General features: G+C 42.3%; 3 protein-coding genes and 1 long non-coding RNA gene across 5 annotated transcripts in view; 3 read left to right on the forward strand and 1 right to left on the reverse strand.

Moving 5' to 3' along the window:
- Positions 1–25,542, reverse strand: part of LOC307039104 — a 514,347-nt gene that overhangs the window by 391,125 nt on the left and 97,680 nt on the right. The gene's annotated exons all lie outside the window — the stretch shown is intronic.
- Positions 1–25,542, forward strand: part of LOC307038731 (E3 SUMO-protein ligase ZBED1-like) — a 236,827-nt gene that overhangs the window by 173,586 nt on the left and 37,699 nt on the right. The window lies entirely within an intron of this gene.
- LOC307038730 (uncharacterized protein) overlaps positions 1–25,542 on the forward strand; it is a 111,727-nt gene that overhangs the window by 5,281 nt on the left and 80,904 nt on the right. The gene's annotated exons all lie outside the window — the stretch shown is intronic.
- On the forward strand, positions 129–3,502 carry LOC307038725 (uncharacterized protein; the record flags this gene model as incomplete). 2 transcript variants are annotated; one of them, XM_079680366.1, is made up of 13 exons in its annotated part: positions 129–307; positions 435–499; positions 646–924; positions 1,027–1,065; positions 1,165–1,243; positions 1,360–1,440; positions 1,738–1,943; positions 2,021–2,120; positions 2,202–2,364; positions 2,461–2,567; positions 2,646–2,790; positions 2,936–3,062; positions 3,201–3,502. In XM_079680366.1, exons 8-13 carry the CDS (start codon positions 2,023–2,025, stop codon positions 3,500–3,502), a joined length of 942 nt encoding a protein of 313 aa, XP_079536492.1. In that variant the 5' UTR covers positions 129–307; positions 435–499; positions 646–924; positions 1,027–1,065; positions 1,165–1,243; positions 1,360–1,440; positions 1,738–1,943; positions 2,021–2,022. The 2 variants fall into 2 exon arrangements, with proteins under 2 accessions (XP_079536492.1, XP_079536493.1); XM_079680367.1 differs by lacking the exons at positions 129–307; positions 435–499; positions 646–924; ... (2 more) ...; positions 1,360–1,440; positions 1,738–1,943 and having other exon boundaries at positions 1,986–2,120.

Raw genomic sequence — 25,542 nt, forward strand, 5'->3', positions numbered from 1 at the left:
GCCAACATGTACTATTTAGATTTTTTTAAGCAAAACGAAAATAGTTATAAATAAATATAAAACATATAATTTATTCCACAGATCTTTTCCAGGATTTTTCAAACCAAACTTCCGTCGTGGTAAAAAGAGGTGCTTAACTGCCACCAAGCATCTTGTTAAGACAACAATTAAAACAACTGCTTTACATTTTTATCTGTTGCCAAAAAATATCGCCAGCACACCGTTGCCAACTGAGGAGCTTGAACTCCTCCAGGCAGGCATGGGAAGACAAACACTGACTCTTCCTGAAGATGGTGATCACACAGAGGTATAGTTTGTCAGTTCATTTGTTTGACTTATCATTAAAGTAAATTATTGTACTTCAGCGTATTGTCACATCAATGCTTTTTTTTCTCTCTCTCTCTCTCTCTCTCTCTCTCTCTCTCTCTCTCAAGATTTTAAGGCTCCTGGCTGACACATTTCCAAAAATTTCGAGGATGGCTCTTGCATAAGGCTACAGGTTTGTGGGATTTTGTTTTGTTGAGTTTTCATATTACTGTATTACTTGTTGGTGTGCATGAACCCTTCTGAGGTATTGATTACTTGTTGTAAGCATTAAAGGTGGCAGAATGACAAAACATGTTCTCTCTCTTTCTCTCAATTAAGGTGGCAGTGGAAGACGAAAGCTCAGTCATTCCACCAGAAGCAGAGGGGTATTCTGTCAAAGCTCTGCGAGCTATGTCAGCAGGTGGCAAAGCCACTTTTTACATAGTACCACTTCAAGAGACATTGGACATCGCTCCACTGCCTCCTGACTCGCACTGCTTTACAAAAATGCCAAAGAAGACATGTTTCCAATGTCATGAAGTGATGCCTTTGCAGATGCTTGCAGTACACATTAGGACATGCAGTCTAAAACTGTCCTCTGATGAGACTGTTGATGAGGTGAGAGAAAATTGTTTTTGTATTTGGTAAATTGCCTTTAGAAAAAGACGAGGAAAATATAAATTGTTTATTGAAATAAATGACTTTTTTGTTAATCTGCAGTCCTCTGATGAATTGTGTATCGTGGAGAACACTTGCAAGGTAGAACAGCACACAACTACACTGCACAATCACTTTAGTTCCCTTTGCACTAGTGTTTCAGCTGTTTGTAACATGGAGCATATTTCTTTCAAACTTTAGGTGGTGTGTCCAATTTGCACCAAATAATTCCCAGACGATGAAATCACAGTCCATGCTAGCCTACAGTATGTGGAGAGAGGTGATCTGCTTTATTCTGCTCTTTGTATCATAAACATTATATTTTATAGATGTTCCACCTGTAGAATGTCTACATATTCAGTGTTTTGTGTTTTAAACTGCATATTGTTTGTGCAGCTTTGAATGTACAGGGACTCCTGCATCAGAGAACAATAGTCCAAGTACAGTTGCTCAACCTCCAGTATGCAAACCAAAAAGGTACGTTTTATTAAGATGACCTTTGCATGAGTTTATATCAAATACAGAATAAATAATGAGCACCATCATGCTATCCACATGCTTTAATGTCTCCCCCAAAAGCTAGCTCTCAAATTATTTTAACAGGCTATTCAAAACATAGCACATGGTGCACTCTTTTCTAATCACGCCATTTGATAGCCTTTTCTTTCCCAAATATTGTTCAGCATAATAATAGGACAGTTATATGGCAATAATGTATACAAAATGTTTGGAAAATTGGGATAGTCTTATATTTTCTCTGTCCTCTTCCTTAAGCACGGAAGATGTATTGCGCTTAGTTGAACACCAAGTTGACACCACAACAGAGTTCAAACTGTGTGTGGACAGAGAGGGCCTTCCAGACAGGGGCATTCTCCAGTGGAAAAGAAAAAAAGCTGCATCTCCTGCCAGTGCTCTTAAGGTGGTCTACATAGGAGAGGCAGGCATTGACACTGGAGCAATAAGGAAATAGTTTTTGACTGGTAAGTTCATTTAACTGTTTTGTTTTGATATTAAACAAAACCAAAGGATCATTGCTTATTTGCTTTTTTTCCGTAAGACATGGTTTCAGGTATTGAAAACAGATTATTTGAAGGAGCTGGGAGCCAGGGGAAAAATCCTAACTACTCTTTGACAGACCTTGATAATGACAACTTCAGGTTGGTAACATACTGTTTTTGTACACATTGTCATTTATGTAAGGAGTTTTTTTACAAAGAGTTTCTCTACCTTGCACACAGAACTATTGGTGAAATAATGTCAGTAAGCATCGCACAAGGTGGCCCACCTCCTGCCTTTCTGAGAGCGTGGTGCTACAACTTCCTCTGCACAGAAGAGGTGGACATTTATTCACTTTCAAAGGAGGATGTTTCTGATATAGAATCCGGTCTTCTCATCAGCAAGGTGAGTACTCTGTTGAGCATTGTTAGATATGAATTAGATCTATGTTTTAACACCTATTGTAAATCTGTCCTTTATTTCAATGTTGCACATTCTCAGGTCGAAGATTCTGCAGATGAGCAGTCTCTGATGTTGTGGGCTGATGAAATTGTCAGCTGTGGATATACAAGCCAGCTCAAAATGGACAATAAAGACAGCATCATTCGGTAAGAGTTGTACAATATTAATTTTTAAATGTTTATTTTTCCAACCAGTGTTTAATTCCTTTCTGCTTTTGTTCAAAGAGCAATTGTCTTACATTCCACAACAAGACTGATTCCAATGCTGCAGCAACTCAGAAAGGGCATGGAGCTGTATGGCCTGGTGGATCAGATGGCTAGAAACCCTAAAGCTTGTCACTCCTTATTTGTTCCAGGGAAGATCACCAAAGTAAGAATTTTAACTGCCACTATTTATTTATTTTTAGACTCTATTCTTCTTTTTTTATTGTACTTTTCATTCTGTATTGCCTTAATAGCTTTGGTTTGAACACTTACAAGATATTAAACTAAATCTGCATTCACTCTCTTTATAGGCAGATGCAGATGTCATCATGATGAACTGCCAGCCACGTTTTAGCGAAAAAGGGACGTCTCAGGAGAGAACTGAGAGGAAGGTGATCAACTTCCTGCAAGATTTCTTGCAGGAAGTTGAAATGTTAGGTATGATATACTGTAGAATACAGTACACATATGAATGAATGCTTTACTGATTTTAATGTACTGAGCACATACCTAATAAATGTTCTTGGATAATTGCTTTTCTTAATTTGTGTTATTTAAAATATACATCCGTCACAGATGGGGAGACAGACAGTGCAGCTGGTGACAAGGATCCTCTTGCAGTGCCACACGTGCTCCAGTGGATGACGGGGCAGGCCCACATCCCCATCCTCCCTGATAAAAAGAGATATTTCAAAATAACATGCAAATTTGACCATGACTTCAGGGAGCGGCTAGGAGATCACTTAATTTGTTACCCAATTGTGAGTGTGTGTACTAAAACTGTGACTTTTCCAGTAAAGCATCTCAGCACTTACACTGACTTTAGAAGAATCATGGGTGAAGCAGTGAGATATGGTGGTGGATTCCACAGAGTTTAAAACAACTAGCTCTACTCAAACTAAGACAAGAGCTGAGTGTATATATGTTTACATATATTTGTTAATGGCTGTTTGATGAAGTCATGCTTTTATTAGTTGGGAAAGCATACATTGTTACAAAGTTTTTTAACAAAACCTCAGACAAGCAGAAAGGCAAATAAGGACCAATGGTTGGGCTCTGTGTATTCTCAACAAATATCTGTTAAACAAGGTTGTTGTAATCAGCTAATGTGTCAGTTTAAGAGTTCACGTTCAATTGTCATTGTACACACTGTGCAAGAATCGTGAGTACAAGTCATGGCCATGTGAATGAGAATGTTCCAAAGGATCAACAGTTCTCTGAAGTTCTTCTAGGTCTTCGTCATCCAGGGGGCACACAACTTCAGGAACCACAACTGCCCCGTTCGAGTCTTCTTGCAGTATGGTGCCTGGGTCTTGAAGTTCCTAAGGATCCAGGAAAACAATTAAAATACGTTTAGTACATGAAGTATTTTCATACACTTATGTAACGTGTGATTTAAAAAAATAAACATGTTACATAAAGGTGATTTTGTTTACTCAAAGTCGTATTATTCTAGAAATACTAGTTATTGAACCGGTTGCTGTTTCCAATAATGTTATACATCTGTGAGATATGCCTCTCATCACTCAATGCAACAGAACTGTAAGGTTTGTAGATGTAAACAATTGAATTACAGCATATCTATGCACAATTGAAGACAGAAGCTCACATTGATTCAGACCTTTTAACCATGTTGTTTAGAAATAAATATAATTTTTTTTGGGGCTTTCATGCTCCATTGTCCAATTGGCATTGATGTCTATTATGTCTCAAAACTAGATATATCTGCCTGCCACACACCTTTGCAACTCAATTGTTTTTTAAAATATATTTAATGGGAACTCTAACTGTTACCTCAAGTCTCTCCCCTTCGTCTAGATCTTGTAGATGTCCCATACACCACAGCTGTTCAGGAGTGAGACCTCCCTCTGTCCTTAGAGGATGATTATTCTTTTACATTACATTACACTTTTCCCGGGTCGCCGAGGATGCTGGCGTTGTTTGTTCGCCGCTCCTCCGCCCCAAATATTGTTCTTTAGTCCAGATTAGAACCTCTCCTGTCTGGCTCTCTACTTTTGAAACGTCAGTCATCAGCAAAAATATCAGATGTGTTGTCATCTCCTACCTGCTGGCTCTTTCCTGCTCATCGGTCCCTAGCCCGCTAGCTAGCTAGCATTATCGGACCTAGCAGGCTGCTACCTAGATGCTCCTCCGCTCCCTGAAGTCTGCCGAGCTAACAATTCTGTCTCCACCCCAACTCCACCCCAACTCCACCCTAACTCCAGCCTAACTCCACCCTAACTCCGCGGCTCGTGTGGGTCTTCCCATCCCACTGCGATCAGCCGGCTTCCCCGCTGACATCGTCTCTCCCTGCCGCCTACAGACGGTGGCTAACAAGCTAGCTAACAAGCTAGTAGGCTGGTCACCCGGCTCCCAATCTGCACCAGGCTGTCAGCCCCTCCTACGATTCTCCTCTGGAAACCACTGGAATCATTCTCCTGATATGCTGTGGATTATCACTCTCATTTTATCTGGACTCACACCGCTCCTTCTTCCACGGTCATCCGGCTCCTGGTCTCTGCTGCCTGGGTCCCCAGCATTAGCTAGCTCCGTGCTAGCGCCACTTCAAGGGATCATGCCGCCGCTCTACTCCCTGTCAGATCTCCACTCCTTTAATAACCGCCTGCCTCCGGACTGCATGGACATCCTCGCAGATAATGAAATACTCCGCAAACGCCATCCTCCAAACAGAGGCTCTGGCCGTAAGTTTTTATTTCATTCCACGTCTCCACACTCCATCCCGTCCATTCGGTCCTGTCACGTGCCCACACTACGCCATCACAACAAAAAACACGTGAATCTGACCAATCTCCTTCCACTTCCCCGGTCCACACAACCCCCCCCAATGCAACGTCACCTCAGAGCAGCCCTGCTCAACACACGCTCCATCCACAATAAAAGCCACATTCTGAATTAATTCATTAAAGACAATAACCTGGACTTTCTGTATCTGACCGAAACATGGCAAAAGCTCCTGGACTATTTTTCTTTAAATCAAATCACCCCAGCAGGATTCACATACATTGACAAACCTCGCCCACAAGGGCGGGGTGGTGGTATAGCTGCTATTATCAGAAAGGAAATAAAAGCTACCATAATCCCCATCCCTGATGTTTCTTCATTTGAACACCTGATCTTTAAACTCTCTGGTCCCACTCCCCTGGTCACAGCCATCATCTACCGTCCCCCGAAGCCAAACCCCTCCTTTCTCTCCGACCTCTCTGACATTCTCACTCAGCTTTCTGCCATATCCCCATCTGTTCTCCTCTTAGGGGATTTTAAAATTCATATTGACGACCCGACCTGCAAATATGCCTCTGAATTTAAGGAAACCCTTCATTGCTGCAACTTCTCTCAACACATCAACTTCCCAACACACAGCCGTGGTCACATCCTGGACTTGGTCTGCTCCACTGGTCTCACCATCCATCATCTGTCCAGCCTCAATCTCCACGTCTCTGATCACCTGGCCATCATCATGGATATCAACATCCCCATCCCCGCCCAAAAGCAAAAACGCACAATAACCTACAGAAACCTCAAATCCATCTCACCTTCAGCAGTCACTGCCTCCATTACCTGCAAGATGTCTGCCTCCCCCCCCCCACTTTCTGAAAACCCATCTGAACTTGTGGACTATTATAACAGCACCCTCTCCTTCTGTCTCAATGAACTGGCCCCCACAAAAACTAAAAATGTCTCTTTCTTACACTCCGCCCCCTGGTATACCCCCGAACTCCGCCAAATGAAATCAAGGAAACGTCAACTTGAACGCCAACACAAGAAAACCACACTAACAGTCCATCTTCAAATCTACAAAGACTATCTCCAGCAGTACAGTAATGCACTCAAAGCAGCCCGGTCTAATTACGACTCACAACTCATTCAGTCTGGCTCCAGCAACCCCAAGCATCTCTTCTCCACCATCAGCAAACTTCTCAAACCCTGTGACAACGCCACCTCGTCCTTCACCACCGAACAGTGCAACTCCTTCCTTTCGTTTTTCCAAACCAAAATCAGCAACATTTACAGCAATCTGACACCCTCATCAGCACCCCCCACCTCCTCTCCTGGCTCCCCCCCTTCACCTCACAGCCCCTGTCCCACTTCTCCCCTGTGACCCCCATGCAACTGTCCCACTTCATGACTGGAATTAACTCCACCTGCACACTTGACCCAATGCCCTCCAAATTTGTTAAAGAGAGCCTCCCTGCCATCTCCCAGCTCATCGCCACCATCATTAACCCCTCCCTCAGATCTGGATCAGTTCCCCCCTCTCTCAAACTGGCTGCTGTCACACCCATTCTCAAAAGACCTGGACTCACACCTGACATCATGTCCAACTTCCGGCCCATCTCAAATCTCCCCTTTCTGTTAACAATACTTGAACGTGTCATTGCCTCACAACTAAAATCCCACCTCAGCTCCAATGACCTCTTTGAGCCATTTCAATCCGGTTTCCGATCAAAACACAGCACAGAAACAGCTCTTCTGAAAATCACAAACGACCTCCTCCTCTCCTCTGACTCCGGCAACCTGAACATCCTCATCCTCCTCGACCTCACCGCAGCATTCGACACCATCAACCACACCATCCTGCTGTCCCTCCTCGAATCATCACTCAACATCACTGACACTGCACTCTCCTGGCTGAAATCCTACCTCACCGACAGACATCAGTTTATCAACATCAACAACTGCACCTCCTCCACTGCTCCTCTGTCCCAAGGCGTCCCCCAGGGTTCGGTGCTTGGCCCCCTCCTCTTCATCCTTTACATGCTCCCCCTTGGCAAAATAATTAGTCGCCACAACCTTCAATTTCACTGCTACGCCGATGACATCCAACTTTATATCTCAACAAAAACCATCACCCCCACAACACACTCCACTCTCACCAACTGTCTCTCAGAAATAAAAGCATGGATGCAAACAAACTATCTCCAACTGAACAGTGCCAAATCAGACATCATCATCATCGGCCCCCCATCCCGTATCAAAGACATCCAGAATTTCAACTTCACCATTGACAGCCACACTCTATCTCCCCCCCTCACATCCGCAACCTCGGAGTCATTTTCGACAGTCAGCTCAAATTCAACCACCACATAAATCACATCACCAGCACCGCCTTTTTCCACCTCAAAAACATTGCCCGTCTCCGCCCATCACTCTCCTCCTCTGCTGCTGAAACCCTAATTCATGCATTCATCCCATCACGACTCGACTACTGCAATAGCATCCTCTATGGCATACCATACAACCTCCTCAATAAACTCCAACATATCCAGAACTCTGCTGTCCGCCTCCTCACCCATACCCGCTCCCGAGACCACATCACTCCCATCCTCCAGAACCTCCACTGGCTCCCCGTCCGTCAAAGAATCCACTTCAAAGTCCTCCTCATAACTTACAAAGCCCTCAACAACCAGGCCCCCCCCTAGCTCACAGACCTCCTGCACCACCACACCCCTTCCCGCTGCCTCCGCTCATCAGAAGCCAACCTCCTATCCATCCCCACCTGCACCAATCACCGGACCTGGGGTACAGAGCCTTCTCCGTCGCTGCCCCCTCCCTCTGGAACTCACTCCCACAACCCATCAGAGACTGCACCGACCTCACCACCTTCAAAAAACTCACAAAAACTCACCTCTTCAATCTGGCTTTTCATGTGTGATTGTTTTTGTATTATTTGACTTTAACTTTAACTATATATTTATTTGTTGTTCCTTTCTTCTCTTTTCTTTTTTCTTCACTATTATCTGTAAAGCGTCTTTGAGCACCTGTAAAAGCGCTAACAAATTAAATCTATTATTATTATTATTATTATTATTATTATTCGAAGTCGAGGGACAAAGATGTAGTGCACACCAAAGAGGTGAACCACATCAGAGATATCAAGCAGACCATCTTCCTCCAGAGAGTGAAGAACATCATGGTACTTGCTGCTGACTGCAACCCAGACGTCACGCCGAAGTCGCTCTATCCTAGAATTACATTTTAATTGATTTACTTGGATTTATACAGCTATTTTTGCGTTCATTGAACAACCAAACTGCTACAGTTACTAATAATTATACAGTCAACATTTCAAGACATAAAAACACAACTAGCCTCTGATTGTGGACACTCTTTCCAGAGATAAAGCTGACTCTTCCTGTGACCCGTGTGGCAAACATGTATTGTGCGATGTCCACGTTTTCGACTCCCTGATCCGCCCTTACCCTAAGATCAAAATACATTTTAATAATAAATAATTGAATAATTAATTTAACAAGGTTTACTTTAACTTCAGTAGATGAAATGAAAGATATTGTTGTAAAAAAACATCCTCTTTTTGTTTTGTCAGGGCAAAATACCTTGATGGTATGCCATGAAGCTGGGTTGATCTCAGGAAGAATGAGTATGCAGTTGATGCTCTGTTATTTGTTGCAGCATCCAAGTACATGATCTGCATAGAAACCAGATGAAATAGTTTACATCTTTTTTCAGCTATGGCTAGCCTTAGAGCTTTTAGTATTGTATTATACCATAAAAGAAAGATAGGCACGTCCTACATCTTTACACATAGTTTCATTTAATTTCAACAGAACTATCAACAGGATTTGGTATTTCAATTATTATATTGGTAATTTTCAAAAATATCAACTTCGTATATTTTGCATACTAAAATGCAACTTGATTTATTACAGCTTCCTCAGATATATTTTCTTTAAGCCAATACATTATTGCTCCCTTAAGATGCTTTGTATTAAAAAAAGTATAACCAGATTGGATAATAATAATTGGATCTAAACAGGAATCATTATCTTCTAGCTCAATAATTATTCCAAGGAGCAGGAGAAAAAATATACACTTTTTGATCAAACTAACGATAAGAACTACATGTCTTAAGCAGCAGATTATGATTTCATGCATAGGTCAGCTATGTCGCCGTGTGGAGGTTGAGATCTTCATACAATATGCATTTTAAGCTCTAATTATACAATCAAAAACAATCTGCATCAAGCTAATAACATTGATGATTCCCCCTCTAGACATGTTTTAAGATGTGTATAACATAATCTATAAATATGCAAATAAGTGTTATTTCAGAAGTATAACTGCTGGTCACAAGAGGCTTTGTACTTTAAGCTGCATTTCTTTAACAATAATAAGCAAGAACACATTAATTACCTTCCTTGAGTAGCCGTCCACTCCACCAAAGACCACAATATTGTACCTGTTCAAAAGGGAAAAAGGTTACTATATAACTAAGGTTGTTCTTATTATATACTCCCAACATTCACTGTGTAGGTAATTGCATAAACAGGATATTTTACTCTACCTTATCAGTTTATGATTTGTGTCAATGTGGACCAGGGAGAGAAGGCCTCGCACGGAATAACTTCTTCGCACAACACACCCTAGTTCTGTGATCCGTCTGAAGATCCCAGCAGCATCAACCCGATGCATAGAGGCCATCATTCTCCACCACTGAACACGGAGGCCCATTGAAACCAAATGGCCTTGAACCATTCGATAACCAGCATTTGGCATCTGACTTTTAATACCTAAAATTACGTTGTCAAGTTCTTGGTCAGTCATTGTGCTGTATGATCCTCTTATAGACAAGCAAAATTCTTGCATTCTCCTGTAAATCGTTCTTCTTGAAACGCAGAGGCATTTTGCAATGCAGGAGACTGGCAGATGTGTGTTCAGCAAATGTGTTAGTTTTTCTCTCTCTATCACCATTTTGGGTTGACCAGAACCTGGACCAACTTCGGTTTCCTGTTCTACAATGGGCATAGACCTTGCGTTAATTTCCAACCGGACAACATGATGTAGGTTTCGTATTGCTTCTGTAATCTCTGATACACCTCCTATCTGCTCATGGAACGATTCAAACATAATCAGCTCATGGCGATGCAGGAACTCTAAATAATCCACATTTAGTGGTTGCTGGTTCAAGGCTGATTGCAGTTTGGTGAGAAGTCTTTCCATCAACTGCTGTCTCAATATGTCCTGTTGGACAGACAGAGCTCAGATTAGTTAAGAAGAGGGTCTCGTTGTTAGTTATATAGGTGACTGATAACGAGCTATGAGATGTGGAAGCTAGTAATAACGTTACATTTACCCCTTATATAATATCAAATAATAATTAGTTTGATAAAGTTTATCCACAAAACAAGTTAAATTATCTCCTTAAAATTACATCTACTCCTCCCTCCTTAAAAATGTCAGAACCTATAAATATGCAAATATGTTTCATTTCACAAATGTAACTGCAACACGATGCCTCCTAGTTCACTGTAAAGTCCATTCTCAGTATTTGTGCACCAGAGGCTTTATATTTCAACATCAAAATCGTATTTTCAATGAGCACAAAGCAACACTTTCAGCAGATTAATATGAAGCCTTTTAGTGTCAACCCCGTATAGCATTGTTGCAGTATAAGTTGAGTCATGACAACTGGCGACATTCTATTATTTTCGTCATAGGAATCCGGGGCGTGTACATTGAGGACCCATTGTTGACTTACCAGGAAAGAAACATGTCGATCGCCTCGTTTGTCGTTTACATTCATCTTTTGCTATATCTGCCTTACTAAGATCACTTTGCTGCACATTCAGTACTCGTATGTGAGGTTGTGGGTGAGAGTCCGATATCGTGACGCTTACAGGGAGGTATCGAACATTTCAAAATAGGTGACTGTGTGGATGCCTGTTCAAAACATTGCAAACTTCAATAAATCATTTAAATTATATATTTGTGTCCGACTTTCATTTGTTCATCGTTCTTAATGTGATGTATAGTAGCTTTGATAGCTGTCCATACCTTCAGACAGCCTAAAAGTAAAACACAAGTTGTTTATTCACAGCCCGAACGCTCATCGAGATGACTGGATCAGTCCTGACAACTTGTGATCAGCTCCGATTAAATTGTGATATCAATTCTGTAGCTATTCTCCAGGGAGCACGTTTATTTTATGAAATACCTTTATCCCTCTCATCAGAACAAGACTCTACACTGTGCAGGAAAAACAATTACATACATGAAAATAACCTTGATGCATGGGAATTAAACACACAAACTATCTTCCGTGGCTATACTGATATGTCACAGTAACGGTAAACCACAGAAAAGTAAGTCCAGCGGGGCACAAGTTGAATACATATAATACGGTAGTTCTATTATGCCTTTAAGCCTATACGTTTAACCCATAAGAACCCGGACCCATTTCTACTTTTGGGGAAATTAAGGGGAACGTCATTTAGACTAAATAGACACATTTCTGACAAGTAACCCCCCGAGTGTCAAATATCTGGGCTTTAATGGTAAAGTAACTCTTATTTATAACTTAATTAACAAGGATGATGTTTTGGTTTGCATTTGTTTGAACATACTATGAATTGAAGAATAAAGCATATGTTAACTAAATATAATTGAATCAGCTAAATTAACTGACCAGACCATAATCATATTTCTAATTGTGCATATATGTCACTCCGGGTTTACTGTGAATGTTTAGGGTTAAAGTCCCAATGTGACACCATGTGTCACAGCAATATTTATGGCATTTGTTTCATATCAATTTCATCAAGAAATGTTTCCACAACAGGTTAAATGTAATCAGAATCAGAATACCTTTATTCGTCCCACAGAGGGGACATTTACATTTGTTACAGCAGAAAAGAGCCGAAGACAGCTTAATGTTGAACAAATGACATGTCATGTAAGCATTTTTATTCTTAAATGGCTTGAATATTAACTTTAGCAACAAAAAACCTTTCCAAATCTAGCTAGTTCTGTCACATGTTTTAGCCTGACACATGGACATCTTGGACCTGTTGTTATGGGAAGACAAAAGTAAATGACAAGGACCATGACCCCAGACTGTTCAGTGTGTGTCACTTAGGGACTTCATGAGATAAAAAAAGGCTAAAGCTGTATAAGGAACTTTCCAGAACATTTCAATTTCATGTGACACCCGTGTCTAAGCAATTCTGCCTGCCTTCCGTGTTCCTGTTGTTATTTATTTCCTCTCTGTATTCTTCTGATGATTTATCTGTTAGTTTGTGTGTTCAATTCCCATGCATCAAGGTTATTTTCATGTATGTAACTGTTTTTCCTGCAAAGTGTAGAGTCTTGTTGTGATGAGAGGGATACAGGTATTTCATAAAATAAACGTGCTCCCTGGAGGTTAGCTACAGAATTGATATCACAATTTAATCGGAGCTGATCACAAGTTTTCATGACTGATCCAGTCATCTCGATGAGCGTTCGGGCTGTGAATAAACAACTTGTGTTTTACTTTTAGGCTGTCTTAAGGTATGGGCAGCTATCAAAGCTACTATACATCACATTAAGAACGATGAACAAATGAAAGTCGGACACAAATATATAATTTAAATGATTTATTGAAGGTTGCAATGTATTGAACAGGCATCCACACAGTCACCTACTTTGTAATGTTCGATACCTCCCTGTAAGCGTCACGATATCGGACTCTCACCCACAACCTCACATACGAGTACTGAATGTGCAGCAAAGTGATCTTAGGAAGGCAGATATAGCAAAAGATGAACGTAAACGACAAACGATGTTTCTTTCCTGGTAAGTCAACAATGGGTCCTCAATGTACACGCCCCGGATTCCTATGACGAAAATAATAGAATGTCGCCAGTTGTCATGACTCAATTTATACTGCAACAGCATCCTGGCCATAGCCAATGAGATGTTGCACACTCTGCCTAAAACATCAACAACACATTAAAATGATCAGAGATCATTGTACTTTGGGTTTGTATGTGTAGTTGATCAATTATATTTTATATTTAACCGATATATCGCCAAAGTTCCTTTTTCAGGCTTTAACTTTATACTACAGCTTTATTCAAACATTAAATTAGATAGCTAGTTCACAAGCTAATAATGTACAGACAAACGTACAAACTGAATTTCATAAAGGTTCATAAGACACAGTATACAACCAAATCAAAAACTACTTACATGTGGCCTTGCTGTGACATTTTGTTGCTGTTCATTCGACATTTAGACCCTCCAGAAAAACGCGGGCCAAAATCCTTAATTATGCGGGCTAAAATCATTGATTATGCGGGCTAAAATCCTTGATTATGCGATAAAAATGCGGGGTTTTTATGTGATTTTATGCGGGAAAATTGCGGGAAGTTGCGTAATATGCGGAAAGTTGCGAAATATGCGGAAAGTTGCGAAATATGCGAACAGTTGTGAAATATGCGGGAAGCGGAAAAAAGGTGATTATTCTCCCGCACCCTGTTACTAGGCTACTACTGAATGAAAGGGAGCACTTTTAAAGAGTTGCTATGATAAACAAGCATACTAGAAGCAAGCTACATCACAGAAAGACACACACACACACACACACACACACACACACACACACACACACACACACACACACACACACACACACACACACACACACACACACACACACACACACACACACACACACACACACACACACACACACACACACACACACACACACACACCCACCCCCCTCCTCCTCATTCTGTTTTCATTTACTCGTTCGTTATCTGACCAGCTTCAATATTGTAGGCTACTCACCTCGTTTCTTGCAACCCTCGAAAGGGTTTTGGAGGTTGAAGCCTCTGTGAGCGTGAGTTGTTTGGCTTTCTTGTCCGCAGCAGAAACCATTTTTGAATGTTTGAGCGAATCGAAGTGGGTATTCACAGTCGATTTCCTTTTATGCTCCAACACACAGTTGCACGGGGTACAGAACAGTTTCCCCCCACTTTCGTGCAAGACATTGGGGTACTGCTTTGCCCGGTCTTTAGCTGAAATGTTCGTGAGTAAATGTGATGGATTCGATTTGTTCATCTTGGTGTGTGAATTCCACACCTTCACACGACGGTGTTTGCCTTCTGTGATGCGCGGGCTGATGACGTTGCGTCATCATCATTACTCGTCAAGACGAGTTCACTTTTTTATTTTTATTTCTCAACTTTGTGTGGAAAAATGCGGGGATTATGCGGCCTTTTGATAAATATGCGGACTTTAAAAAATCTGCGGCATTTTGCTGATTATGCGGGAAATTCTGCGATCGCAGAATCGCGTTTTTCTGGAGGGTCTAGACATTGTCGAATGTTGTGCCAGCTGGGATTGCTAGAGAAGGATGAGTCAAACTTTTGTTACTCACACAACAGCCGATGTCTCAGGATAAGAAGATATAGGCTAATGTTAATCCTAAAGCCCTATAATACAGAAAAATAAAAAGCATTTCTGAAATATGAGTCAATAATTACAAGAACAAATCTACTATAATCAGTCATCTTTTAATTTTTTATATAAACAACATATAGCTATGTTGCCGGCTAGCAAACTCCACCTTATCTGAAACGATCGGATAAAAGGTTCCGTCAAAGGTATTGCAAACAATAACGTGATATCAGCAAACTAGAAATGTATAACTCACCTGACACTGTGGCGTAGTAATCTCTTCGTTCGAGTCTGTCGTGTCCTGTAAATGCCAACGATAATAAGAACGCCAACAGCCTGATGGCAACCGAAAATCCCTCTCTTCTCTCATCTCAGATAGAGGATATGATTGGAGACGGCCAGCCAATCAGAATTGACCTACTCGAGTTCTCCAATTGGTTGGTTTTGTGGCACATTTGTAACGCTGTGACAATTTGAGCCAGCGCAGGCAAAGCTGAGCGTGCACAGGCTGGAGAGGTCGAGCAAGCGAGGGAAAGAGAGCGAGGGAAAGAGAGCGCGTGCAGTGGTCTGCCTGCGCATGGAGCAGGAGTTTTATGAGAGAAAATATATTTCTCTGTGCTCAAAAATGTTCAAGTGTGCGCTCAATCGCATTTTCTATGCTCAACATGTTTCATTGCGTGCTCAGGATAGAGGCACAAATATAACGCCATATGAAAGGGGCATTACATTAACACAAGAAACATTTATCATTAACACATTTTATTCAACACCCGTTTAATCTGTAAACAATGACTCAAACCACTGGTCAACATGAATAACTCTAGTGAATATACAAAGAATAGACACTGAAAATGTATTCCAAAATTCACATTTTGTGGATTTGTGGATGTCCATCTATCTGATGGAAGAACATAATCTAATCTGTATAAAGCACATTAAGTACAATACATAAATATACAAAAGCATAATTGAAATGAACAGTTTAAAGCTGATATGCACCGATAATTAGAAAACAATCATATAACCACGCACGTTTGATGGTCCAGTAAACACTGTTTAGAAGATTTTGGAAGGGCGTTCTTGAGCTCTGTGGGTATAGTGTTCCGATATGTGCTGCCAGATAGGAAAGGCTCACTGCCAGTGGTGTAAAGTACTGTACTTAAGTACAATTTTGAGATATTTGTACTTTACTTGAGTATTTCCATTTTGTGCTACTTCTTCCTACTACTCCACTACAATTCAGAGGTAAATAGTGTAATTTTACTCCACTACATTTATTTGATACCTTTAGTTACTTTGCAGATTTGGATGAATGATGTGAAATATAATCAAGTCTTAAATCAGACTTTAGTTCCACCTAGAGTAAATCCACAAGCTACCCTGCAGTATACAAAGTCATTCAAACTAGCTGCACCTTTACCAGCTTTGAGAACACTTTAATGATCAATCATTATAAAACATATCATACATATTATTCTGAAATGGACCAATCTGTTACTTTAACTATGGTGCTGTTTACACGGGAACGAAACGGATTGTATCCGCTACTTTTCTCTTTCGTATAGCCCGTTCGTTCACACGAGGCTGTAACGGAACCGCGGAAACTGACCCCTAAAACGATAACGGGTCCCAAGGTCGATAGATCTGCGGACGGAACGCGCTCTGGGGGGGCAAACGGCTCCGTGTGTACGTCCTATACGATCATTTTCCTGATAACGATGAAGCCATAGCCCCACCTCTGCTGCTCACTGCTGTAGCATGGTCAGTAGCTACTCAGCTACTGGCAGTAGCTACTGCTACTGACCTTTCTACAGATTTTAATGCAAAATCTACAGCTCCTCTACCACAACCATCAGCAACAAGGGACATGGAGAACTACATGAACTACATGTTGCAAAATCCACCGCGGAGAATAAACAGAAGGGCAACCAGGCAACCATGCTCGGGGGTCTTCTTCGCTGCTTTTGGTGTATTTTGTGGCGGAAGTACAACTCCACTTACAGGCCCGGCATATGTACTAAAAGGAGTCGAGCGGTCTCCTGTGAAGGGACACGTTTATTGAACCGTATCCGTGTGAACGGAATACTTTTTTGATATCGAATTCGGTTAGTTTGCGTTTCGTTTACGTTCCCTTGTAAATGGGACCTATATTTTTTATGCTATTTACCGAAGTCATATTTTGATTGCAGGACTTTTAATTGTAATAGAGTATTCTTACACTCCTTTCCTTAGTACAATATCTGAGTACTTCTCCCACCTCTGCAGACGGCCCAGAGGAACCTTGCAGGTCGTAGAGGCATTTCCTTCTGATCCCTGCAAGCCCGTTGGAAAAACCCTGAAGTAGATGGATGGTTTTCAGCTATTTCCTGTGAAACTAAAAGCTGGTCAGCATGTGAACACATGGACCCACAGGCAAATACCAGCTTTGTGTTGTGAGGAGATAAACAGATTACCAAGGAAGAGTGACTAAGACCAAACATCTGTGAGCACTATTCTTGTCAACGCTGCAGTTTACAACATGTCAGGGTCCATATGGTGTTGAATCTCTCATCAAAGCTGTCCACTCCAAACAACTTTCAGCCTAATGCACACCAAACATATTTTCCTCCAGCAGATAAGCCGGGGGGTGGGCTGTCTGGCCCGTCGTTTGGCTCCATCTCAAACTGCATCCACTGGAGCTCAGACTGGAGCCCCTGCTCCTACAACTGTGGCCCCGGTGTCTCCACCCGGAGCACCAATAGGAACTGGGCCTGCCGCCTGCAGACTGAGGCCAGACTGTGCCAGGTCCGGCCCTGCCAGACTCTGCCGGGGCTCCGCAGGCTGCAGCCGGTCAGTCCCACCACCACACACTTTAAGACTTTTCAGAGTAAAAACAGGCATATCGTTTACAAAGGCTTTTGGTGAGATACTGGCTTTCTGTGCATCTCCGGCAGTGGCTCAGTCAGTAGGGGCTTGGACTGTGAGCCGTATGGTCGCTAGTTCCCCGTACAGACCTAAGTATGTAGTGTGGACTGGTACTTGAAGAGGTCCCAGTTCACCTCCTGGGCCCTGCCGTGGTGCCCTTGAGCAAGGCACCCGACACCACCCCCAAACCCTCACTCCCAACTGCTCCCCTGGCGTTGGACAATACTCATAGTGCTAGGATGGGTTAAATGCAGAGGTCACTGTAAGTGCTGTGTGCATGTATGTGTGACCAATAAAGAGGGTTTCACCCTTCGATTCTATCATTTTTACATTCAATTGATTAGATATATAAATGTATGGGGTCAGATCAGTGTCAAAAAGAAACAAATGCACACAGAAGGATTCACAAATGTAATTCCGGATTTATATATAAATTTCTCCATCCACACACATATTTTTCAATGCACACACAAAAACATATCATTTTATAAATGTAAAAAAAGTTTCACAAATATATTTCTGATTCACACACAAATAGTTACATCAAAAACATATTTCAGTGTTGTTACGTTTATGGAAAAAACACTTTCTGTGTGTGAATCTCTCTGCATTTGGAAGTGGCGCTCCCGCTACTACACATTTTGTCATTAGTCGTGCAATAATATCGAATGATAAATTATTACTTTTGCTTAGTTATGAAGGTAGCTCAGATATTTTGCCCACTGCTACTCTGCTACCACTGTATTTACTGTGATTAGAACGTTGATTTTACCCACTGATTACTCCTATGGCTAATGTTACCTTACGATCTTACTCATCCTAGGTTGTCTATTAGCATTATTTAGCTTACTTTTTCGCAAACGCTAGTATTAAATGCCACGCATAATGTGGTGTTATTGTGCTGTGTGTGTTTGTTAGCCAATAGTAGTGAAGCCCTACGGGCACGGGTCAGTGACGTCATAGGCAGGGGACGGGGGAATGGTACCAGCATGTGAGCTAGGGTTGTACGAGCATGTGAGCTACCAATAAAAGGACACGTAATTGTGACAGTTGAACTCACGTGTGTTATTGAATAACACGACATGGTGTCAGAAGTAATGTCGACAGTACGTGGAGTGGGACCGGGAAAAAGTATTGTTTGGAGCCAATTGACGGTGAAAAGGGAAGGAAGAGGACATGGCAGACGAGAATGCTAACGGAGATGCAGCGCGACCCGCGGCGGGACCGAGTGCTACGTTTAGCACCCAGCCACCGGAGCCTTTCGACTTTTCAAGACCGCAGGAATGGGCCAAATGGATACGGCGGTTCGAGAGATTTCGCCAGGCAAGTAATTTGAACAGTAGCTCAGAAGAGAATCAAGTCAACACATTGATATACTGCATGGTAGATGAAGCAGATGATATTTTACGTGGATTGACTCTCACAGCGGCTCAGAGAGACACTTACCAAGGTATGCGGGATGATTTTCAAGGCTTCTTCGTTGTCAAGAAAAATGTCATATATGAGCGGGCAAAGTTTAATATGCGCGGACAGGGAGAAGGTGAACAAGTGGACTCGTTCGTCACAGCTCTATATGCACTAGCGGAGCATTGTAGCTACGGCGTGCTACATGATGAACTCATTCGAGACAGGCTTGTTGTCGGATTGACGGATAAGTGGCTGTCTGAACGGATGCAACTGGACTCAGACCTTACCTTGGGAAAAGCTATTACCATGGCTCGGCAGAGTGAAGAGGTGAAACGGCAACAATCTTCTCTAAGAGGTGACGATAGAACTGAGGCATGTGACGCTAAATCAGTGGACAGAGTGTTTAAGAGCAGTAGTAAATATGCTAAAAACAAAGCTCAATCTGCTATAGCTACCAAGCCAAGCCACAGTACAACAAGGGTAATGATGCAAAGTGTTATAACTGTGGTTGTTCTCCTTCACATGTAAAGACTGAGTGTCCAGCCAAGGATGTAAAATGCCATGCATGTGGGAAAATGGGACATTATATGCGTGTGTGTAAAGCAGCTAAAAGAGTGGATGAGATTAATGAAGAAGAGGAAAGCTTGCTCTTAGGCAGCATTGAGACCGACAATGATCCGTGGATGGCAGACATTGACATTAACAACAAAAGTGTGCAGTTCAAAATTGACAATGGGGCTGATGTTACAGTCATTCCTCACTCCGGGTTTAAGGAGGTCTATAAGCACAAAGCCCCACCAGCTCTTCAAAAGCCAAGGAAGCCACTTTGGGGTCCAGGGAAAAATCCTTTAGACGTAGTGGGCTTTGCTAGTATGCTGCTGAAGAAAGGAGAGAGAGAACTTATGGAGGATGTGTATGTCATTCGACGCTTGCAAACAGCATTGCTCGGGAGGCCTGCCAGTGTAGCACTGAAGCTAGTGGCACGACTAGACAACGTCACTATGGACACGCTAAAGACTAATTCCCCAACAGTATGCAGCGGTCTTGGAGAGGTGCGGCAGCCATATGCCATTAAGCTGAAACCAGGGGCCCAACCGTTTTCTCTGAAGACGCCTAGAAGGATTCCACTGCCACTGATGAACAAAGTCAAAGAGGAACTGTCCCGCATGGAAGACCTGGGGGTGATCAGCAGAGTGGAGGAGCCTACAGATTGGTGCGCTGGCATGGTGGTGGCGCCTAAAAAAAAAACAGGGGCTGTTCGTATATGTGTGGATCTAACTAAACTGAACAAGTCTGTGTGTCGAGAAAAGTACATTCTACCTTCAGTGGAAGAAACACTGGGAAAGCTGGCTGGAGCCAAAATATTCAGCAAGTTGGATGCAAACATGGGGTTTTGGCAAATACCTCTAACAAAAGGCTCAGCCAAGTACACAACGTTCATCACACCCTTTGGCCGATACCACTTCAATCGGCTACCTTTCGGCATAGCCTCAGCCCCTGAGCATTTCCAAAACAGGATGACAACTGAGGTAACTAAGGGACTAGAGGGGGTTGTCTGTCACATGGACGATGTACTGGTGTGGGGCCAAACACAGGAGGAGCATGACGCTCGTCTGTATGCTGTGCTGGAGAAGATCCAAAAGGCAGGAATCACCCTGAATGTGGAAAAGTGCGACATATCCAAACAGGAGGTGACATACTTGGGCCATGTGATCACTGCTAGCGGGATTAGCCCAGACCCGAGCAAGACAGAGGCTGTAAGGAAAATGGAAGAGCCGAAAAATGTGAGTGAGCTGAGGAGCTTTCTAGGAATGGTCAACCAGCTGGGGAAGTTCATACCGCAGCTATCGGAGCGAGACAAGCCACTTCGAGACCTGCTCTCCAAAAATAACTGCTGGCTGTGGGGCATCGATCAGGCCAGAGCCTTCCAAGATCTGAAGGACTGTCTGATATCTCCACCAGTGCTAGCCATGTATGACACAAACAGAGAAACCAAAGTCTCAGCAGACGCATCATCATACGGCTTGGGGAGTGTGCTTCTGCAGAAATGGGAAGAGGATTGGAGACCGGTAGCCTATATGTCACGTTCTCTCACACAGACGGAGCAGAGATAAGCACAGGTAGAAAAGGAAGCTTTAGGCTTAACCTGGGCATGTGAAAGGTTTCGCAACTTTCTCATCGGCAGACACTTTGAGCTGGAAACAGATCATAATCCTCTTCTGAGTCTCCTGGGGTCTCAGGCATTGGATGCGCTTCCCCCTAGGATTCAACGTTTCCGGATGCACCTGATGCGTTATTCCTACTCAATCACACATGTGCCAGGGAAAAGCCTGTGGACGGCCGATACACTGTCACGTGCACCTGTGAAAAGAGACTCCACACCAGATGAAAAAGAGTTCCTCGATAGCACGAATATCTATGTGGACATGATTATCGACAGTTTGCCAGCAAGCACGGCTTACCTGGAAGAGCTAAAAGAGCAGTTGGCAAAGGACAGTGTGTGCGGAAGAGTGATGCAGCTGTGCGAAGAGAAATGGCCAGCAAACAGCAACAGTGAACCAGCCATAAAGTTATTCTGGACGGAACAAGCGTTCATAAGCGTAAAAGACGGACTACTGTTAAAGGGGGACAGACTCGTCATCCCCGCAACAATGAGAAACGATGTGCTCGCCAGACTACATGAAGGTCACCAAGGAGTAGTGAAGTGTAGGGAGCGTGCCAGACAGTCTGTATGGTGGCCAGGGCTAAGTCAGCAGCTAAATGACTTGGTTCTCAACTGCCGGACATGCAGCAAGGAGAGACAGAACCCCAAAGAGCCGCTGATGCCAACACAATACCCAGGCCGACCATGGCAGAAACTGGGTGCCGACTTGTTTATGCTGGGAAGCAAGTCATATCTGCTGGTAGTGGATTATGCATCAAGGTAACTGGAAATGGCTTTGCTGACACCCACAAGATCAACAGATGTAATCCACCATCTCAAATCCATCTTCGCACGACACGGTATAACTGAGATGCTGGTGTCAGACAACGGGCCGCAGTTCTCGGGAAGGGCATTTGAAGAGTTTGCAGAGTCGTATGGATTTAAACACGTCACCAGCAGCCCGACATATCCACAGAGCAACGGTGAGGCAGAACGGGCTGTAAAGACTGTGAAGAGTCTCCTTAAGAAAGCAGCAGACCCATATCTGGCTTTGCTGGCTTACAGAACCACCCCACTACAGAACGGGTATGGCCCTGCGCAACTTCTCATGGGGAGGAGGCTTCACACGACGGTGCCAACATTACCAGCGCTGCTGGATCCTGCTCTTCCCGACGCCGAGGCTGTAGTTCTGCGAGAAAGAGAGAGGAGAATAAAGGATGCACAGCGGTACAACCTGCGTCATCGAGTGAGAGGTCTTGAGAGGCTTGCACCGGGAAAAGAGGTTTGGGTCACGGACCAGAAAGCGACTGGAACGGTTATTGGCAGTCACAACACGCCGCGCTCCTACATTCTTGAGGGACCTCATGGGACAGTCCGGCGAAATCACCATCATCTCATCCCCATGTACTCCTCGTCAGAGCAGAGCGGCAGAGATGCAGCGGAGCAGCATTCAGGAGGTGTGCCAGAGCAGCGTATCTCCGAACCTCCGGAGCCTAGTGCGCAAGATCTGCCACCTACCCCTAGAACCAGGTCTGGGAGAGCCGTGGTGAGACCGGCTAGGTTGGACTTGTAAACAAACCAGCGACCTAAGGGATATATATATAGAGTCGTACAAGGGAGAGAAAAAACTGGTTATTAATAATGTTGTGCATTAATGTTGTTTATACACAAAATATTATAGTAGGGGTGCACCGAATGGGTAATTCTTGGCCGAAACCGATACCGAAAATAGGAAACAGTTGGCCGAAAACCGAATGCCGAAAGGCCGAAAATGATTAATAGAAATATATATATATATATATATATATATATATATATAAAATGTATACATTTTTTACCAATGTTGTTCAGCTACCTGATTATGGAAAAATAAATGATTATGGCAAAACTTAACTTAAATAATAATCACTATTATGGGTCCATAAAACATTTATTCAGCACTTTTGAATGCATACAGTACATTAATTCCAAGTCAAGTGCATTTTCTTTTCTCTGTAGGATAACTACAACAAAGTGCATTCAGAACAAAGCCAAGGTGCTTTAAAACTACATAAACATCTAGGCCAGTAGGCCTACAACAAAATAGTGTAAATAAAGACTAACAGCCAGGCCTTCAACAACAACAAATGCACCTATAAGTGCATGCATACAAATGTGCAAACTTGATAAATCCACATGAATGTAACTATTTACAAATGAAATTACAATTGAATTTCAAGAATCTGTAAATAAGGCTGTCTGTCCTCATAAGCAAAGTAGTAAACATTGTATAGATACATAAAGTGAAAACTGGATACAAAATCCACAATCAATTACAAATTAAATTACAATTTCAAGAATCTGCAAATAAGGTGGTCTGTCCTCATGAGCAATGTAAACAACATTGTATCATTTAGATACCGAAAGTACAATATATTGAACACTGTGCTGCTGTCATTTCCCCCTAATGATAACCTGAGATGGTGAATTATAACTCACAATGAAAATTGTTCAGGAAAGTGGGTATAGAGTAGACATGTAGAACTAGATAAGCTTATGATAAGCCAGCCTTGTCTACTTATTAAGGAAAAGTGGGAGGTTCTTTTTAATGAACAGTAGCTTCTCTGCTTTATCAGCCATAAGTCTGTTCCTCTTCTCATCAAGCACATGAGAGGCAGCGCTGAACAGTCTCTCGCTGTCAGTGCTTGTGATTTGATCTTACTCCGCATATTTTTCCGGGTGTTTTGATTTCAAGTGGTGAAAGTCTTTGCAGTTACACCCCCTCGAGAAATGTCAGCTGAACACGTTTTACAAATCGCAATCCGCGCCGAAAGCCGAAAGGGCCTTTTTAACCATTTTCGGCCGATAATTTTCGGCGGCCGAATATTCGGTGCATCCCTATATTATAGGGTTACAGATAGTTCAGGAAGGTCTAGAGTTAACTGTTCTTTTATATCTCTGGTTCAGATAGGAACAGACCTTCCACCCTACAGAGGCAGAATAATCCTCTAAGGTCTGTGGAGTCAATGGCAGTCTACCCATTGATTCATAAAAAGGGAGATGTGGTGTTATTGTGCTGTGTGTGTTTGTTAGCCAATAGTAGTGAAGCCCTACTGGCACGGGTCAGTGACGTCATAGGCAGGGGACGGGGGAATGGTATCAGCATGTGAGCTAGGGTTGTACGAGCATGTGAGCTTCCAATAAAAGGACACGTAATTGTGACAGTTGAACTCACGTGTATTATTGAATAACACGACACATAATACATCAATACACACCAGTAACAAAGCAACCATTCATAGCTTAAACATTCTTAATCATGTATGCCAATATACTTCTACTTGAAGCCAAAGATCCTTCAATTAAAGATAATACTTGATAGCAGAACAACGAAATTAGCATGCAGACATTTTAGACAGACTTAGCAGCGCTAGGTAATGTTGGCTTATATTAGTTACAACACAATTAAACCTACTGAACAGGTGTCAAAATATCCTCAAACTAAATGAGCTACCTTCGTAATTAAGCAAAAGTACTCATTTATAATTTGAGATTATTGCATGACTAACGACAAGATGTGAAAGTATTATACTTCACTTACACTTCCAGATGCCATGTTGTTGGAGATGAACCCTGAACTGTCACCCCCCCGGACTCTGTCACATCCCCAGACTCCGCAAACCCCGTAGATGTTACGCTACGTTGCAAACGCATTAGGCACACCCTCGTGAGGAAACACGCACGTGATTGGCTTAAAATGAAGCAGACATCTGATTGGCCGAAGACACTCGCCTCGTTTTTTAAATAAATGTAACAACACTCAAATATGATGTCACTATTTGTGTGTGGATCAGAAATATATTTGTGAAACTTTTTTACATTTACAAATGTTACGTTTTTGTGTGTGCATTGAAAAATACGTTTGTGGATAGAGACATTTATATATAAATCCGGATTATATTTGTGTATCCTTCTGTGTGCATTTATTTATTTTTGAGACTCATCTGACCCCATATATGGAATGAAATAACATAAAAGATAAGACATACTTCATTGATTCAAATGTGGGATTGGTTTCCTTACCAGCTATGTCCAGATAAGATTGGAAGTAAATCAAATAAAAAAATGATAATGTGAAAATGTAATTAAAACAAAATTACATTGTAAAACAATAAAGATATTCATATTAGCTGTAGAAGATATAAAGATATAATAATACACAAAACGGTGAATACATATCTATGGAGCAATATCAATATTGTGTATTGAATACATAATATA

This window comes from Notothenia rossii (assembly GCF_949606895.1).
Source record: "Notothenia rossii genome assembly, chromosome: 5".
Classification (NCBI taxonomy): domain Eukaryota; kingdom Metazoa; phylum Chordata; class Actinopteri; order Perciformes; family Nototheniidae; genus Notothenia; species Notothenia rossii.